This window comes from Temnothorax nylanderi, unplaced genomic scaffold, assembly GCF_030848795.1.
Source record: "Temnothorax nylanderi isolate EJ_2023f unplaced genomic scaffold, tnyl_v1.0 TNYL_tig0121_pilon, whole genome shotgun sequence".
Lineage (NCBI taxonomy): Eukaryota > Metazoa > Arthropoda > Insecta > Hymenoptera > Formicidae > Temnothorax > Temnothorax nylanderi.
Genome location: NW_027249183.1, coordinates 391,022 through 411,639, shown reverse-complemented (window position 1 = coordinate 411,639; position 20,618 = coordinate 391,022). Strand labels below are relative to the sequence as shown.

The 20,618-nt window shown below is 31.7% G+C and overlaps 1 protein-coding gene across 1 annotated transcript; it reads right to left on the bottom strand.

Annotated features, from left to right (window-relative positions):
• Positions 1-601: 601 nt before the first annotated feature.
• On the bottom strand, positions 602-20,267 carry LOC139776517 (fatty acid synthase-like). Its single transcript, XM_071713212.1, has 20 exons — positions 20,126-20,267; positions 19,836-20,029; positions 16,248-16,492; positions 15,785-16,016; positions 14,920-15,338; positions 14,463-14,756; positions 13,906-14,113; positions 12,951-13,111; positions 12,392-12,709; positions 11,785-12,278; positions 11,086-11,390; positions 10,406-10,804; positions 9,314-10,338; positions 9,002-9,246; positions 7,909-8,608; positions 6,362-7,190; positions 2,872-3,347; positions 2,527-2,781; positions 1,672-1,923; positions 602-1,578 (listed from the first exon to the last, which is right to left on the bottom strand). The coding sequence occupies exons 2-20, from the start codon at positions 19,996-19,998 to the stop codon at positions 1,444-1,446; spliced, it is 7,155 nt and encodes a 2,384-aa protein (XP_071569313.1). The 5' UTR covers positions 19,999-20,029; positions 20,126-20,267; the 3' UTR covers positions 602-1,443.
• Between the last annotated feature and the right edge of the window lie 351 nt (positions 20,268-20,618).

Sequence of the window (20,618 nt, the reverse complement as noted above, 5' to 3'; positions counted from 1 at the left end):
CTAGTCTGATCTGATTTCTCTGCATCCAGGCCTTTCCACGGTGACGGCGATAACGGATTATACCAAAGACATTGAAATAATATGTCTAGAATGTATTTGATACAGTTTATTAACCCGGCTAACAAGGAAAGGTACGGGAGTGTCCCTCTCCGATTTTGATGAGCTTTTAAAAGTCGTTAAAAGTTTTTAAACGCTTTTAAAAGTTGTTTTTTAGACAAAAATAAGGGACATGTATTTTTTTATGCGTGTCCATACGCATATTTAGGGGCTGAAACATCCCTTTGAAAAAAATTGACTTTTCTCTTTCGGGCCGAATATTTCCGAAACTATAAAAGATGGAAAAACATTTTTTAAACAAAAGTTAAATGGTTTAAAGAGTACTTTAAAATAATAATAATACATTTTTATTTTTTAATAATTTATAATTTAGGTTAGGTCCGTACGCTCACCAGACTTCAATTAGGCAATTTTAAAACTTTTTGTTTCGTACTTTGTGAGTACCCCTCTATCGATTAATCGATTAATATATGAATCATGACTGTTCCACTCGGGGCCTAAACTGGGCATAGTTTTTTCAGGAAAATAATAATGATAGTGGAAGTATTTTGAAGACTTTTATTAGATTTTTGGAAAATTTAAATACACAATTATAACGTACATAAATAGATCATAAAAGTTTTTTCTAAAACATTTTACATATATCTTACCGTTTCCATATGATAATTGCTTAGAATACTATCAAATATAAGCGTTATCCTTGAGAGGTTGTTTCATACGTCTTAAACCTTAAAATGACCATATGTAAAAAGATATGTACTCTTAAATTTTTGTGTTTAACAATATATTTTGAGAAGAATTAAATCGATTCCGGACAATTATGATATAGTCCTTCTTAAGACATAAAAGAAACATAATTGTCTGAAATTAATTGGATTCTTCACTTCTCGAAATATATTGTTAAACACAAAAATTTAAGCGTACATATTTCTTTATACATGCTTATTTTAAATTTTAAAGACGTATTGTAGGATAACGTATTATCAGAAAGACATCTTATTTCCTGATACATAATATCTTTAAAATATTTTGTTTTAATGTTACCGTGTCCCGATAAAGTATATATATATATATATATATATATATATATATTGTTACGCCCGCGCTGAAACGGCCCCTGAAGCGAGCGGTTATTCCGCAGAAGTCGCGAAGCGGTCCCTTGACAACGGGACACGTATTGATTGATTATCGCCTGTCAGATTTGTTCTCGAGCCGCGGGAACGTGTGTTCACGCTCTGTGTATCGAGCCTGCTTTAATAAACGTTAACCGAGTTCCCTTTTTAAACGGTGTTTCCTTCATTTCCGCGGGTTACGGGAGTGAGTGCGCGTGAGAGTGCGAGCGTGAGAGAGTGCTTCGCGACGAGCGCAACAATATATAATATATATTTATTGTATTATATTATCTTCTATCTTATCATCTTCTATCCATTCTTCGTTAATAACTGATATAATTTTGTCGTTGTCCATCATTGTGATATGATTACCTTCCACATAATGAATTTGCACTTTACCTTCGGTAACCTAAAAATAAGTTTCTTGTTATAAAGTTTCTTGTTATTTTTAAAATCATAGTTTTATTTCAAAAATATCTATCCAAATTATAGATTTATTTACCTTATGTAAACCATAATCCTCTTCAGTAAAAGAGGCAATCGGAAATGTGGGTTTTAGCAATGTTATAGATGATTTAAGGCGAGGTAATGATGAAATATCGTAATCCTGTACAGCGGCAATATGATTGTAAACTGTGAAATATATAAGCTTTTGATTTTCGATGGTCAATACATTTAAATCCTTCGGGAAGTAAGCATGAAATACTTTTAATTTTTCGTCCACCGTGTTACATTTATTCAGCTCTAACGCAAGCTGCAAATAAGAAAATTTTGCATTTTGTATGATTAATAATAATAAGTATGCTAAAATAACATCTGCATTTTATCAATAATACAAAAGATATATTAAATTCTCGAACGATGGTAAAATCTGTTGTTATCCTTCTTTATTTTATTAAAATTCCTAAATCTCCACATAAAAAAGCGTCATAAAAAAGCCACAACAAGGTGATCGTATTGTAATTTTTAATTACAATAATACTTTAATATACGTTTTAGTCTGCCATCAAATCATTTTTAGTGTAAAAAGTTAAGATAGCATATAAAGACCGGTAAACAAAAAGATAAAAGTGAAAAATGCACGCATTAATCACATTAGTTTTTATCGCAATTAAAATCGAACGCACATCCTATTTCTCCGAGTATAAAAGTCGAAGAACAAAATAAGAATTATGATGCGAAGACTTATAGTGTTCTATATCGAGAGTCATATTGTAAAACTGTCACTCGTGATATGTTATACGTTTAAACAACGACAAACGAACGACCTCATTTTATTTAAATTTATATAAGATTAAAATTAGATAAATAATTTTTACAATAAAAAATTAAAATGTATTTTTTATAATTTACTAACCGCTTCTTTGTTAATTGTAGCGTACATTCCCAATAAACCAAGTAAAACTGTATTTCGTAACTCTTCTAGTGAAGCACAGTGAAAATATTGATTAACCAAAATTTTCAATTGGTCAGGAGCTCCGTCTATTAGTATTAACCGTCCTGAGAAATCTTTAGCTTCTAATAATCTTGCTAATTCAATGGCAATTAAGGTTCCGTACGAATAACCCACTATTAGAAATTTCCTTTGATCTTTCATTTTCTTTAATATGTACTAAGAAAATAAATATAAATGTATGTGTAAGCTGTGGTATAATACGAAAAATTATAAAATAAATATTTTAATTAAATTTAATCTCCTTACAGGCAGCAAATAAGCGGCTGATTTCATCACTGAATGACTTTCATCAGGAATATTAAGTACACCATGTTGCAAACACGTTGCCGAAGATTTAATTCCTGATGCCATAGTTTTATATACGCTTGAACATCCTTCGATTCCTGGTAAGAGAAATATATTGCCTCGATCAACCTCTTTCTTGGTAATAAATTCTACAAGAATATCTGGAACAATGTCTGCATCCTTCATTTTTCGAATCAGTATGTCAATGCTTTCCAAATTACTTGGCTCAATTTCATTTGTATCTTGTATCTTTCCTTGTTCGGTTGTAATTGTCATTTGTCTAAGTTTAGCAAAATTTAGAGTTCTAATGTCTTGCGCAGTCAAGGAAATATCGAACTCTCTTTCCAACTTTTGCTTAATTTCTACTGCCATCATTGAATCCATACCCATTTCGGCCAATGGCATATTCGATGGTATTGCGTTTATGTTCTTCAATCCTATGTTTGAAATAAAATAAGAATTGTATAATAAAATCAATTATATATTAATTTATTTAATCTTTTAAAATTGAATATACAAAAATTTTAATCAAGAATCAAATTGTTACATTTTTTTTATATCTTTAAGCACTTAGCTATTTCAATACAAATGCTTACACTGAGAAAAAAAAATCGTTGATTCAGAGAAATATTATTTGATTCAACTAAATGCAGCGGTCACGGGCTGTCAAGCTAACATTTGTTAATTCAAAAAATATTATATAAAATAAAATAAAATATTTCTTGATATTACTCACGTATATTTGATTTAAATATATTAATATTTACATTAAACAAATCACTACAACTAAACGAGTTTAGTCAAATTAACAACATTTTTTTCTCAGTGTAGTAAATGGAAACATTGTAATTAGCACATATTGGTATGCATTTTATTTGAAATTTTTTAAATTATTAGGAAATCTTCTAATGTCGTAAAACGTTAAAAAAAATTTGAAATAATATAAGAGATACATGCGAGGAAAAGTTTATTCTTCAAGTAATGAATTAAGGAGCAAAACTAGCGAACACAGATGATCTGTATGTCATTGAATGTATGTCATTGAAAAATGATTTTTTGACAAGTAAATGACTATAACCTAATTTACACCGACCGTTTGGTACGCTTACCAAGTACTATATTCGTATCAAATCTCTATTTGCACCGGTATAACCCAAGTGTGATCCCGGATATCCTTTGTTACCGTACTTATTGACACCAAAACTAAGACAACCAGAAGGATCACCTTCGGCTCGTTACACTAATGCTCATGTAAGAGCTCGGTCATGTATAGATTTAATATGGATTTGATACAGATATAGTACTTGGTACGCGTATCAAACGGTGGGTGTAAACTAGGCCTATCTATATATATAAAGGAAGATGTCCTGACTGACTGACTCATTCACTGACTGACTCATCAACGCCCAGCTCAAACCCCTGAATCGAATTTTTACCAAAAGTATATGAAATAGGGGTAGAATTTTCCGGGGAGTGTCACTATGTGTATGGTTTTTTGTTACCGATTTTCTGGAAACCGGTTTTTCTAATTTTTCTAATTTTTCGGGAAATAATTCACCGAATCTCAAAGAATTACAGATCAAATTTTTACCAAAAGTATGTGAAATAGGGGTAGAATTTTCCGGGGAGTGCCACTATGTGTATAGTTTTTTGTTACTGATTTTTTGGAAACCGGTTTTTTTAATTTTTCGGGAAATAATTGATCGAATTTTAAATAATTGCATATAAAACAGGGGTAGAATTTCCCGGGGAGTGTTACAAACTGTACAGTTTTTCGTTACCGATCTTTTTGGGAACCGGTATCTTTTTGGAAATTGGTTACAAAATTTTTCCAATTTTCTTAGGAAATAATTGAGTGAATCTCAAAGAATTGTATACGACGGAATTGAATTTCAGTCGGTAAAAAAGTAATATTTTTCAATTTATAGCATTTTAGAAAGAGAGAGAGAGAGAGAGGGAGGGGGAGAGAGAGAGAGAGAGAGAGAGAGAGAGAGAGAGAGAGAGAGAGAGAGAGAGAGAGAGAGAGAGAGAGAGAGAGAGAGAGAGAGAGAGAGAGAGAGAGAGAGAGAGAGAGAGAGAGAGAGAGAGAGAGAGAGAGAGAGAGAGAGAGAGAGAGAGAGAGAGAGAGAGAGAGAGAGAGAGAGAGAGAGAGAGAGAGAGAGAGAGACTATTTGCGTGTCTTATTACATATGTCCTCCGGGGCGAAGCCCGGGTAACCAGCTAGTATGTATATAACAGTTCTTTAATCAACTACTATTCTGTAAATAAAAATGCTTTAATTGTAGAAGCTAATAAGTTATCAGTTTATTAAAAAACTTAACGTTTTTTCCCCAAAAAGTTTAAAGGAACAATTTTCTAAAGAAAATTGTCTTAAATAACTTCTTATTAATGTCAGACTAATAAAATTATAATAAAATTATAAAATAATTATATTTTGCTTCCTCATAGAGGAAGCTTTGTTTTCGTATACCTCGTGCATGGACCTTTGATCGCGTATAATGCTAGCTCCAATCAACTAAATCTTAAAGAATTATATATGAAATATGGGTTGAAAAGACTAAAGAATATAGGGGAGACGGCTGGTCTAGTGGGTAGAGCGCCAGATTCGTAATCCGGGGAACCGGGTTCGAATCCCGCTAGGCCGCTGAGAATTTTTCTCAGCCTTACAAACGCTGCCCCCCCCCCCCATCTAGCGGAAAGAGGTATCCCTAGAGGGAAAACTGGGCTCCGTCTTTCGGAAGAGACGTTAAACCGTTGGTCCAAAGGAAAAAGGAAGTGGTAGTAGTGGTAATGGATGTGTTGGAAACGCTAGAAATCAGGTCGCAATAGAATAGGGTTGGGTACGTCCCTTCAAAACGCCCTTTAAGGCCCCCTCGGGGTAAATAAAGTATATATCTTTATCCTTTTTTTTAAGACTAAAGAATTTAATAGAATTAGAAAAATTGCTAATAACCGATTTCTGTTTAAAAAAGTCAACGTGCTCTAAACAAAAAATATTTATTATTCTCGACAACAATTGGCAACTAGTGTATAAAAAATGACTTTACGACCCTCAGGTTTGGGTCCTTATCAAGCAATTATTTCTCTTTCTTTCTTTCAGATATCCCACTTTATGGCTGACTAGATTTTCGGAAAAAACAACTCTTTTTTCTTCTAAATATCAATTGCGATCTAAAAATTTTGATTAAAACCCAAGTTATACAATAATAATTTAAATGAGAGAAACACGTAGAGACTTAAAGGGTTAAGTCTACTGCAATTGTGAGAGATAGTTTTCCAAATATTATAAGCATTCCTGTAAATTTCATTTAGTGCAAAAATATATTTTTTGAGATATTACCTACTTATTCCAATAAATATACTTGGAATAACATTTTGATTTCACTCTTATTTCATGGCATTATATGTATTTAGTATATTTCTTTGTTTAGCTTTGTATAAAACTGCTTACCCATCATATGAGCAACTGTTTCATAAATATTCATTGATCCGCCAATTTTTGCTTTTTCAGCAACAACCATACTGCTTACGACAGGTCGATCTTGTAACAGAAATACTTCTAATGTATCCAAACAGGAAGATATTCGTTGTTGCAATGTACCTCCAATAACCAATTCCTTATTTTCTTCTTGCATATCTGCCACGAGTCCGACATCACCAATAGCACCCCACTGTATCGCTAAACCGTGTAATCCTTCTTCCATCCTTTTCTCACAGATTCTCTCCATTACGGAATTAGCCATCCCATAATTTGTCTGGCCTGCATTTCCTCTTCCACATGACACGGAGGAAAAAACGACAAAATGTCGAAGTTGTGGACATATCGTTCTCGACAATTTGTCCATTTTTTTTGTCATCCATGCTTTTGATTTGAACGAATCCTCGAACGTTTGTGGTGATTGATTTTGGAATGTACAATCTTTTAAAACAACTGCAAGATTAAATATAGCGTCCACTGGTGCTTTTTCTTCAGCAAATTTTAATATAGATTCACAGTCTTCATGTTTCAAATTATCATCAACTGTAACAATCTGTACATCCACACCGTTAGATCGCCACAGCTTTACTCTTGATTGCTGATAACCTGTTCTAATCCCGATTCGTGATGTTAATACCAGATTTTTTGCACCTCGAAGAGTCAACCAATCTGCTAGCTCTAAACCAAAACCGCCTAGTCCACCCAAAATAACATAGGATTTGTGGTCCAGGCAATAATATCGTGGATAGGCGAGTAGTGGAGCATCCAAAGACTCTTCCTCTTGATGAACTCTTATTATTATCTACGAACAATCAGATACAGCAATCATTGGGTCTGTTTTCTATTGCTGAACTGGCTGCACTTGTTCATCAGAGTTTATCTTTTTCCTTCCAATGTGGAGTAAAAAAGATAAACTCTGAACTAGCGCACAATTTTCCTATCGAGGTAAATAAAGACTATGCATTCTCCGATATTCACTGCCAGTACTTTTGTAAATAGTTTCCTAAGATATCCGAAATTTAAAATTACGTTTTTCTCGATATTAGACCGGATGGACATTGATCGTCTTTTTCCTACAAATGTTTTTAATGTTCTAAAAAGTAATTAATATAGGTATCTAAGTATAAAATAAAAATGTTTAATAATGTTCATGGCACTGAGTAAGGATAATACCAATGTCCTTAACTAAATTCTAATAGACAAATTAAATCAGTAATGTCCTCGGTAAGACTGCTTGCACACTTGTAAGCAAAAATCATATCAACTCTACTTATAGTCATTGTATTATATACATATAAAATATTTGTTTGATGTGATTGACTATTATAAAAAGTAAATAATTAAGGTTATTCTTATATATAAATAAAAAAAGTTTCTTGACTGAGAACATAATTTAACAAAGCTTACATTTTGCTATCTTTACAGCAGTTAAAGAAAAGGAATATCTCTAATTAAACAAGATAGAATATTTGCATCATAATTACATATTTCTGTATAGATATATAATTAAATAATCTTACCTTGCCAATATGTTTTCCAGCGGCCATATATCTAAAGGCAGACTCTATCTCATTCTTATTAAAGACTTTTCTACACAGTGGTTTAATAGCGCCATTTTTTAAACCTTCTGCTATTTTCTTCGACAACGTTATCTTTCGTTCTAAACTTGATGAACTTATTAATAATTTATCTAATAAAACACCATGAAAACTGATACCTTTGGAAAAGATAGATATATCTAAGGAATTATTGGAAATCATATCGAATTTTCCAATTTCCAGAAAACGACCACCATTTGCTAAACAACGAACAGATGCTTGCAATTTCTCTTCGGCTAAGGAATTTAATACGATATCCACTCCACGACCTCCTGTACGCTGTATAATCATTTGTTCAAAGCTTGTATCTCGGGAGTTTCCGATATGATCTTCGGGAATAGAGGGAAACGTCTCTTTCATAAACTGTCGTTTCTCGACAGTTCCAACTGTCGTAAACACTTCACAACCTTCATGAAGGGCAAGATGGATCGCAGCTTGACCAACGCCACCAGTACCCGAATGGATCAAGATTTTGTCTCCTTTTTTCATTTTACCCTTTATATACAAAGCGTCATAGCACGTGATGTACACACACGGAACCGTTGCTGCATCTTCCATTGTCCATTCATCGGGTACATTCCAACTGAGGTATTCGTCGGGCACGCAAATGTTTGTCATTCCTCTAAACATAGTAATTTTTAAAAGTATATAATTTGTGTGCGTATGTCTCGTAAAAGTTATGTAGTAATCATGTTTTCTATATATAGAACGTCTTGTCTTTTGTAGTTCATATTTAAAGTTTTAAGAATTTCTGAAATTTTGTAAGTGCCACATTTATCGGATTCTATTCTTCTAATAATTTGTCAATTTTTTAAGGGTCTTGAAAAACAACTATTCATGTTGTTTCTTCATACTTATTTTATAATTTCTACATATCTTTACAGCATGTAGTACGGTAAGGCGTTATATTTAATTCACAAGATAAAATCGAGATTTATATTAAATATTAAATTAAAAATGCTAATAAACGTAAATAGTCTTCTTCATTGAGTGATTATTGATAGAGACATTTTACCCGTTTAAGCACATTCCCATTATTCTGCGTCTACGCGTATCAAACCCAACAAATTCCAAGCCAATGGGACTATCTAAATAACTGCGTTCAAATAATCCGATAGATTCGGCAGTAATTCTACCAGTAGCCAACATAATATCTTTGAAGTTGAGAGGTGCATAAATTACATTAACGAAATCTTCACGCTTAATGTAGAAAGACATTCTCTTCTGTACCCAGCAGAGAGTACTCAAATCTCCTTGCACCTATTACAAAAAAACATAAATATTTACAATCTAATAATAAAATTTACAATAGAATTTTTTGACGCACCGTCTGTTTAACGTAAGCGCTGTCTACGAGTTTTGGTTCCAGTGATGGTAATGGTAAATGCCTGTATGATCCCCAAACGTTACCGGAACGTATAACATTGATGGGTAAGTCCAACTGTAGCTGCATCGTGTACAACGGTTCTTGCAAAGAAAATGTAGGCGCTTTGTCATCTTGAATAAATACGCTTCTAATTATTTCGCCGCCTGGTTCTTTTCGCAAACAATTAATAAAACCGAGTAGCCCGCATTCGAAGTCTTCTTCCGACACGAGAATTATCTCCGTATCTACACCAGTCTCGCTTTGCACATTCATGATTGATTTCAGTTTATCTACCCATGAAAATTCGTAATTGTTTACATGTACAATCCGCGGATTTCTCGCAATATTTCGCGTTTTTCTTAATAACAAAAGCTTCTTGTCATTTATTTGTTTTTCCAGTATGATATCCAACTCATACGTTTTCAGACATGAATAATCGTAGACCGCACCGGATTCCTCCAAAGTCAGTAGAAAACCCTGTGGCATTAACAGAGACAGCAACTGTCTATATAATTTTTTACTATTTTTTGTCAAAATATCGAAACCAAGGACCATCAAACAATTCTCGTCCTTCGACAACTTAGTAATTTCCGTTGTAGAAACGTTGCCGGGAAAAGAAATATTTGGGAATTTCTCATGGGTCTTCACGAGTTTAGTGTGGTGTCGAATCTGCGGTAAATCATTTAAGATTTCACTAATAACTGGAGAATTTAAATCTTCTGGTACCACTTTGTCACTATCATCGATAAATTCGATAATTTTAACATTTATTATATTGCAACATTCGAGTGCAATGTGCGTCGACATTCTTATTGCATCTTGCAACGACATTGTACCTAAATCACGATGAGCAACAAATTTGTATTCTTCAAGAACGGTATTAACTACTTTTTGTCGGCGAGATATAGGTGTAGCCACAGTGCCACAAATTTCTATTCCTCCAGATATTATAGCGTCTAAAGACTTGTAACGACGAACAGAGAATTCTGCAACGTAACGAATGAAATTTATTTGTCAGGCAATTGGCCGCATTGTATCATTTATTTTACTTACGTCTATCTTCAAGTGAATAATCCTGAATTATCTGTATGTGATATTTCGGATCGATAGTCAGTTTGCGAATTCTTGTTGGAACATAAAGGCTTCTTGAGTTCTGTCCTAAAATCATCATCTGTAACATACTGTCCATAAATGCCACCCAATTACATGTCCATGCGATATGGCCGTTTGATCCAGTAACCGATGCGCTTTTTAATCCACGAAATGCGCCAGCATATTGATAACCGCGAAGTCTTAATTCCTTGTAGATGTCTTTTGTACTCATTTCTTCTTCACCATCGATACATTTAGCAAGATTAGCTGATATTTTTTCATTTTCAACATTGGTTGGAATTCGTACTGTTCCAGTAACAATAGTATTATCTCCTTCGATTATTTCAAACCTATTGCTACCTAGATATAGGTGTAAATTCATTAAACGTAATATAATTTTATAAGAAATCAAAATTAATATAAATATGTCAATATGGAGCTGGACCTTACAAAAGCAATTGACTTGTGAAAAGAAAGAAGATTCCGCGCTAAGATTAGTTATTCTCATATATTTTCTCTGTATATTTTTTACATTTTAATTATAGTATATATTGCGCCATAAAAGCAGCATAAGCTTTAAAATCTAATTAAAGAATAAAAAACTCACGCTAGAAAATTAATTGTTTACGTAATAATATTACCTTCTTGGATCGAGAAAGTTAATTCGATCTCATTTTGTTGTGATAGCACTGTAGCACGAATAAAATTAACGTCTTCAAATACAACTGGTGTATTGATATATTCTTGGTTTTTTAATGATGCGATCATTTCCCAGATATAAAAAAGATATCCCATAGCAGGAAATAAATTCTTTTCATTAACAACATGGCCTGTTAAATACGCAAATTCTTCATTAGATGTACTAATACTAACAACTATTTCCTTTTTGTCAATTATCATTTTTTGACAAGCTCGCATTACAAACAAATTTTCTAAATGATCCCATCTGCAAACGTCATTAAAAATTATTATATGATCTTCGTGTAAACGAATTATTGTAGAAATTACTCAATTCAAGATTTGATGTAAAATTGAAGCACAGATTCTAAGAAATCACTGTTATCTGCTCTTTATAATAGGCATAAAAGGATTAACATATGTATAAGAATACATTTATCTTTCAGATAAGTAAGGTGATAGAATGTCTTCAAAATACAGAGATGTGATTTTGAAATTAGATGATAAAACTAACTAAGTTTGAAAAAGAGTTCAAAGTTCCAATTCGCTATTATATTGAACATGTTCTCTTCTGACTATTTCACCTAAATATTTCAAAATTTATGAAAGTGTTTGTTTTTCGATAATTTGTCCATTTGTGCCTAAACGAAAAATATGCATACCTTATGAGAGGAGAAATCATTGGGGTACCGCGGCTTACAGGAAATTCCACTGTCGGATAAAGATTTGCAATCTGTGGCTGCAATCCTGCGTTATAAAGTTTTCCGATTGATTCTAAAAATATCTCATTATTATGATCCTCGGTTCGTTCATATAGCGCTACGTTTGTAACTGTAGAGTATAAATAATTATTTAAAATGTGTTGAAGAATATTCTGAGGAGATATTTCAATCGTCACTGTATCTTTTGGAACTGAACGTATCGTCTTTGCGAATAACACCGGAGACAACAAGTGATTTGTATAATATTTTGAACATAAAGGTATAGTATTGGAGTACTCGTAAGAGGATGTTGTCAGCCACCTTGAGCTGTGAAACTTTTTTTGTGGTAATGTTTGGTTCAAGTATTCTTCAGACTTAGCTACAGCGGGTTTAATGTAACGACTATGAAAAGGTATATAACCACAAGAAATTTCTTTTATAGATATACTATTCGCCTAAAAGAATGAATGAAATCATAAGTATTATATTAATTACTTGTTTTAACAAAACAAATAAAGAAACTAGATAGAAGAAAGATTATATTGTTTATATAAGCATTAATATATACCTGCAATTTAGTGAGGAATGTTTTTATAGAATTCGTTGGTCCACTTACAATAAAATTAGAAGAACTATTGTAACAAGCTATATCGATATCCGAAGGACACATAACTTTTAAGGTTTCAAGGTCGAGATTAATTTCAGCCATGGAGCCATTAATTATTTTCGACTCGTGAAGGGCTAAACCGATGAAATATGTCGACAGAATCGTTTCTTCGGCCGTTAAACATCCATCGGCATATCCACAGATTAGTTCACCAATGGAGTGACCGATTATAAAATCGGGGACTACACCAATAGATGTTAAAAGATCAACTAATCCAATCTGCGATACATATAAAAGAAATAGCTTCCCATTTGGTTCAAATAAAGATTAGAATTGTGAAGTAATTATAAAGTAATTTGTTTTTAATTATTTTTATAATATATGGTATATATATATATATATATATATATATATATATATATATGCCATATATTATAAAGATAATAAAAAAAAATTACTATATATATATATATATATAGTATAATTTATGAAGGCCAAACAAAAAGTTTTTTTTTCTTACCTGTAGTCCAATAAGACCCAATAAAAAATTAATGATATTGTCAAAAATATTTTTATTATCACTTGTTAAAATATTTGTAAGTAGTATGCCATAAGGTTTTAAAATGGTATCGCATTTCTGGATGGCCTTGGCAAACACTGGGAATTTCATTAGAGCGCGACCTATTAAAATTTTAATAAAGTTTCTAAATTTCAATATACAGATATGTACATGCATCTGCGTATTTAGATGATAATTAGATTTTTTTAGTTATCGGTAAGGGTACGTAAGAAACTCTAGCCTCTTCCTATATTGTAATATTTGTTGTAGGATAAAATTTAATTGTATTTGTTAACTGTAATAAATTAAGTTCTTAATAAATAGTAAGTAATAAATCAAACTTTTATGTATATATTATTATAAGTTTGATAACATACTAGATAAGAATATGTTATGATCATGATCGTAACTCTCCATATTTGTACGTTCTGTATAGTTATATATCCTATAACTTAAAATTTTTCTTTGTTGAATGTACATTTAAAATATTTTATACTAATATATTTAAACAATGGGGTAAATTATTGAATCCGCCAGTGTGTAGATAACAATAAAATTCAGAGTTGAGCGACCCAACTGGCCAATTTCCATTTATTAAACTCACGACGTTGTGACTTTGAACTTGGCACGGAACGGAGCTAGTGGAGAAAATGGGCTGTGTAATTTTCTTCAAATTTTACATTGCGACTTTCATGAGTTTATTATTTTATTTTGTTGACGCACCTTATTTCGTGGCGTTCGCACGATGTAGCTTGGACACAACATCTTGCGATGCATGATTTATTGTTGCGTAATTATGTATAACATCTCACTTGAGAAGGACCAAATGATGGTCGAAACGTCGTGAGTTTAATAAATGGAAATTGGCCAGTTGGGTCGCTCAACTCTGAATTTTATTGATAATATATTTACTTACTCATCCTAAACCATTGAGATCCTAATCCAGAAAATATAAAACAAATCGGTCTTCTGATATATGGAGTATGTTCTATTTTATTAATTGTATTATGAGATATTTTAGACCCAGTTATCATGTATCCTCTATAAGGATGACCTTCTATATCATCATTATGAATATGATGTATCAGAGATGTAAACTCAGCATCTATTGGTCGATTTCGCACCTGCATTCAGTGACAAGAATGTACATCCTATAATTCTTGGAATAATTTTACATAAAAAAAAACGATAATAATATCTTATTTTACAGTGTTTTACTTTAGCAATTATTAAATGCATTATTATTACTTAATATATTAAATAAATATATATTTAATACATTGACTTTTCTTTTTTGTACCAATTCGAAATAATTTGAAAGCAATTATGTACGCAAATATCTTTTTAGACACTATATAAATACACGTATGTATATTTAATTGTTAAGTTTGTTATATTTATATGATAATACAAAGCTAATGTCAAAAATTATTTCTGAAATAAATGAAATAAGCCATTATAATATTTGCTTACATCATCTAAGATGATTTTAACTGCTTCTTCCGTACGTCCAGACACAGCTACAAGCCTAGGTAAATCATCATTTGGAGCTCCATTGTTAATTTTTTGTTTAGGATTTGATTTTAATAATATGTGGCCATTAGCCCCTCCAAACCCAAAAGAATTGATACCTACATAACCACCCTCCCATTCTGTTGGTTCAATGACGATCTTTATTCTTCCTTCGATAATAGCAGTTAACTCTCTTCGCGGACGCTTGAAGTGTATAGTAGGGGTAATTATACCAGTTTCCATTGCTAATAATACCTTTAAGAAATCACATCTTTTTATTAACAGTAATTAAAGTAATTATTTTATATAAATGTATTATATACATATGTATTATAATTGTAACAATATAAAAAAATATAAATTGCTATAATCACATATTAAGCAAAGTCAGTGTTAAATCATTTTATTACAAATGTACCTTTGCGATTTGACAAAGGCCACTGGCGGGTTCGGAATGTCCAATATTTGATTTTACCGAGCCCATTAATAAAGGAGTGTTTCTTTTAGCGCATAAAGTCTGGTCAATGGCCATAACTTCTACGGGATCACCGGCAAGAGTACCAGTTGCATGAGCTTCCATGTAAGATAACTCATTAGGTGAGATCATACATTCCTTATAAAATTCATCCAATAATATTTTTTGCTTTTCGACCGATGGAAAGGTAATACCTTCTTCTTTAAAACCATCGCAATTTACTTTACCGTGTACGAGGGTTGCATATATTCTTCTTGCATTTTTTGCCTTTTGCAGATATACTACCGCGACTGTATCGCTACGCATATATCCAGTGCCTTCCTCGTCAAAGGGTTTACAATAACCATCAGAAGATAGAACCCCTAGAAGGAAATTAATTCATGTTATTAAATCTTGTTCTTCAAGCTTCGATTCAATATCTAAATGTAAGGATAGAAAGGAAGCATGGAACATTATAGACAAAGAGTGCGATTGTTTCACAGAGCACGTTATTGGATAAACAAAAACGTAAAATAATAACATAATCTTAATATAATCTTAATATAATTCACACACAACAAGAGTTTGTTGATTTCGATCAATTTAAAATACGAGGTCATTCTCGTCCGATTTGACGTGGAAATTTGCTCAGATATATCGTATTAATATAACAAGAACGACATATGATCAATGATTATCTGAATCAATGATTATTTAAAATCTGAAATTTTCGTAAAGATGGAAATAAATGAGATATAAATAAACATATCAAAAAATGTTTATGATCAATATACAATATACAATATAATAAGATATAATAAATACATACCTAGATGGTAAAATTGAAATTGTACATGAGGATGGAGGCATAGATTGGCGGAAGCGATAATGGCCGCGTCGCACTCTCCGGACCGAATCAGCTCGTAAGCTTTCACTACAGCAACGTTACTTGAACTGCATGCACTTTCAATATTATGCGATGGTCCAATAACGCCGAGCCAGTAAGAAATTTGATTGGCCATGAGAGAAATGTTGCATGCAATCATAGGTAATCCATAAAACTAATCACAATACATGTTTCTGAATATACTTAGAGTATTAAAATGTATAAATAATAAGTTAAATGTATATTTTTAAAACTATTAAAACCATTGTACAATTTTTCTATATTTTACATAGCAATAAGACAGATTTTCATATTTGCAACAAGACTTTTACATATAGTTATTATTTCTTTAAATAAATTTCTATTAATTATATATAATTATATATAATAATTGAACATATCTCACTTTAGGTTTAAAAGAAAAATACGATTGTGTCTCAGATATAGAAATTGCTGTAAGAACACTCGTTCTTGTTCCCCGTAATTCTTTTGGATTTATACCCGCATCGATAATTGCTTCGTAAGTATGCTCGAGTAACATTCTAATCAGAGGATCCATTATATGAGCTTCTGTTGCGGGTATATTGAAAAATTCTGAATCGAATTTCTCGATATTGTTGACTTTACCGATTCGATGGGGCATATTATAAGCTATATAAGAAATAAGTATATTAAAAAGTAACAAGTAAAAGGAGGCTTTGACAGTTCAATGCGGTTGACAAAGCGTACGTTAACGTAAGTCAACGTTATAATAACTAATATATAACAATACATGGGACATTTCGGCTTTGTTTTGAATAGTCAGATCTTCAGCGGTGCCAACTGAATCAAAATAATCTCATACTCTCCAACGAAAAATAATTTCAAAATTGGGTGGTCTAAAAGTAGTATAATCTGCGAGAAAATTTAAGTAAAACTTAGAGCCTCTGCACAAGACTCTCGTATTGTAACGTAGCGTAACGTAACATGGATCAACGCACAAGAAACGTATCAATTACGCACTGAGAACCCATTTCGTTGAATCAACTAAATCCTTGTTTGGATATAGGCAAACAAATTCTTTAGTTAATATAACAAAAATTTGGTTCACATAACAAAAAATTTGGTTAACATGACAAAAATTTTTTAACATGACTAAATTTTTTGTTATGTGAACCAAATTTTTCTTATATTAACTAAAGAATTTGTTTGCCCATATCCAAACAAGGATTTAGTTGATTCAACGAAATGGGTTTCTCAGTGCGGCGTTGTACGTTTCTTGTGCATTGACTCACGTTATGTTACGTTACGTTACCAGACGAGAGTCTTGTGCGAAGGATCGTAGTCTATCCTATAATATCATAGTTTATAATATAATCGAAATAGAAATGACAGTCAAAACTTCAACGACAAGAGATGTAAATTAAATCACCCATCAGTTCATAAAATGCGAAAATGAGGTCATATATTTTATAAGAATATTTATATAACACTGAGAAACACGGATTTTTTGTCGGGCCAATGGCAACTGATTCTGATAGATTTTTTTCCGTAGAATCCGAATCTGAAAACGAAAATAATGAATTGGCTCTATTTTTTTAAGAAATACGGTGCTCCCGTTGTTTTTCTACAGATGTTCAAAACTGTCCAAAAACACGTTTTTTGACACTTTTGACCCCGTTTATTTAAAAAACCAGAGCCAATTTAGTATTTTCAAGGCCAGCTTCTTGTTCAGCGGAACCAAATTAGTAAAAAATACCTATTCCCTTAAAAACAATCTGAAAACGATAAGATTTTGTTGACCAGTATAATATATATACTTATAGCTTTTTCGCCCGCGCTTCGCGCGGGCTCAAAAGCTCTTCCTTCTTTTCCCCGAATAGTAATATTTACCCCCAAACAAATTTATTTTTTAAAAGACTTTTTTTAAACAACTTTGTATGAGGGCCCTTTGTCCCCGGGCTCAGGGCCCTTCCCAAAACCCTACGGTCTAAGTAAGAGTATCATGAGATAGTATACCAAATTTGGTTGTTCTAATTTGAAAACTGTGAGAGTAGAATAATAATATCACAAATTAAATTGATCATCAAATTTTAAACGCACCTGATGCTAATAAACATTCTTTTCCAGCAGACATTTTTCCCTCGCTTCGACCCCTTCCCAAAACTTTCTATGGGGTAATTTATTAGACAGTAGACGATGTTTTTTCCACGAATAATAATATTTACCTCCAAAAAAAATTTTGGAACCGCGCGGTTTCCCAAAACCGATTTCCCAAAATAACATTTTTTGTTAAAAATAAAACTTTTTTTTGAAAAAAGGAACTATAAAAATTATGTATATTTCCCGAAAAATTTTGGAACCGATTTTCAAAAATTATTCTTTAAGATTTGGTTTAAAAATCGGTAACAAAAAATAATACACATCATTGCCATTCCTAGAAAATTCTACCCCTGTTTCATAAGTATATAATTCTTTAAGATTCGGTCCATTAACGAATAAGTAGTTCGTGATCAAACTTTTTTTTTTTTTTTTTTAAGGAACCCTAAAAATTACGTATATTTCCCGAAAAATTTCGGAACCGATTTCCAGAAAATCGCTAACAAAAAAAATAATACACATCATTGCTATCCCCAGAAAATTCTACCCTCTCTATTATTTTCATGAATGCGGGATATCTTCTTAAACATATATCTACCCTGTTTCATATATAATTCAATTAAGCAAACATACATACACACCATTTCACAAAAATACTATAAATTGAAGAATATCACTTTTTTTATCGACTGAAATTCAATTCCGTCGTATACAATTCTTTGAGATTCACTCAATTATTTTCTAAAAAATTTGAATTGTAACCGATTTCCAAAAAGATCGGTAACGAAAAATTATACACTTTATGGCACTCACCGGGAAATTCTACCTGCATTTTATATACAATTCTTTAAAATTCGGTCAATTATTTCCCAAAAATTGGAAAAATTTCTGATACCAGTTCCCAAAAAGATCGGTAACGAAAAACTATACACTCTATAGCACTCCCCGGAAAATTCTACCCCTGTTTCATATACAATTCTTCAAAATTTGGTTGAAAACTGTAGATTTGCATAGCGGACAAACTTACAAACATACATTCATTTATATATATATAGAGATTTCTACATAAAAAATAATAATGTTTTTAAAAATTTATAATATGCATCTGGATATCGTTTTCAATTATGATATTAGAAATAACGAAGCCATAAAAATGTTTGAATTAGTGAAAGATAATTTATAATTTTCGACATAAATTACGAGGATTGTTTTCGTTATATATGTATATGTATAGGATTACACAATTTTCTTGGATTCTGATATCGTTTTTAAAAATTATTGGATTAGATATTGCAAATCATTAATTACGATTAATATATACGATAATATAAAACAAATATTTTTCCTAATAAGTTTTGAAAGTATATCTTAAGGAGGTTGGTTGCCGTCATATTGCGGGGCAGGCGGCGAGAGGGGACGATTGCCAACTCTAAATAATCAAATTTTTCGACGCGTGAAATAAACGAGTTTTAGCAAATAAATGTGTGGAATGCATTTAATTAGCTGTTTCTTAAGGTTTTAAATCGTTGTTTGTACAATTTAATTAAAATCAAAATACGTTAAAATTTGGCAATACGCTGTTTTATTTTTACAATTTCTTGATAACTATCAGTCTTCGTAAAAGTCTTTCCTAAATATGTTAAGAATTTTTTGCATCTATTCTTATTAAATTCTTGTCATTTTTAATAGACTTTCGAGAGTTACATTACAGGTGTCGTAACATTTTTGCTATGTCGCCTGTGTATAAGAGAGAGATAAGAGTTTATCTTCAATAAATTAATTACTCGACAACCATGCAGACAATTGTCTTCAACTTTGGCATGGGACGACAGATTCCCATATAGACGAATATCCTCCATAAATTTGAACAAATTCTTATCATATTGTGTAATCAAATGTTAAAAAAAATTATTACCATCATTCCACCGTCCATGATCGCTCGAACCAAGATCCGCCTTGTTAAACAGATTTTCTTGAAATTCTTTTAAATTGTCGCTATTAGGAAATCGGCCAGCAATACCAGAGATTACGATTTCTTCTTCAGCATCGACGCTGATATACGAGTTTGGTCGATTCATAGTATCTTTATTTTTTCGAAACAGACAAATTCTACAACAAAATGTCATTATTTATTTTTTGAGAAAACAGACATAAATGTAAAATAAAGAAAAGAATCAAATACAATTTAATATTACATATACGTACCAGTAGGAAGTGGAAGCACCGTGGCAATTGAGACAGTCAAGAGTGAAGTCGACTAAATCATATCTTCGAACCTCTATTTATTGTTTCTGTGTTATATGTATATTCTACTTCTACATACATGATAATGATGAAGCCGATTAAAATTGTAAATATTTGAATAGCTGACGCTTCCGTTACGATATATAATATTTACCACACAATCGTGGAAATTATTGAGGAGTTTGCCAATACGTAGTAACAGAATAAATTCAGAAAGAGAATATCAAAAAATTACTATATGTGTTATCATTTTATGTTTGTGAGTATTATTATTGTGTGAGTTTTAGATATGTTGTGAAATAATTTAATTAAAAAAGTAAAACAATTGTTATTTTAATATCTGATATGTAAGATATAATTATTATTTATATTATTATACAAAATATCTTCACGTAAGTGTATGAACTAATATATAGTTAGAACATTCTAAGTTTATTGAAAGAAAATGTTTTCT

Excerpts from the sequence above, each read along its gene's own strand:
- LOC139776517 (XM_071713212.1), bottom strand. The coding sequence starts at position 19,998 with ATGAATCGACCAAACTCGTATATCAGCGTCGATGCTGAAGAAGAAATC. Across the intron at positions 15,339-15,784 it reads ATTTCAATTTTACCATCTAG|GGGTTCTATCTTCTGATGGT; the intron begins GTATGTATTTAT and ends ATTTCCTTCTAG. Across the intron at positions 9,247-9,313 it reads GCGCTTACGTTAAACAGACG|GTGCAAGGAGATTTGAGTAC; the intron begins GTGCGTCAAAAA and ends TTTTTGTAATAG.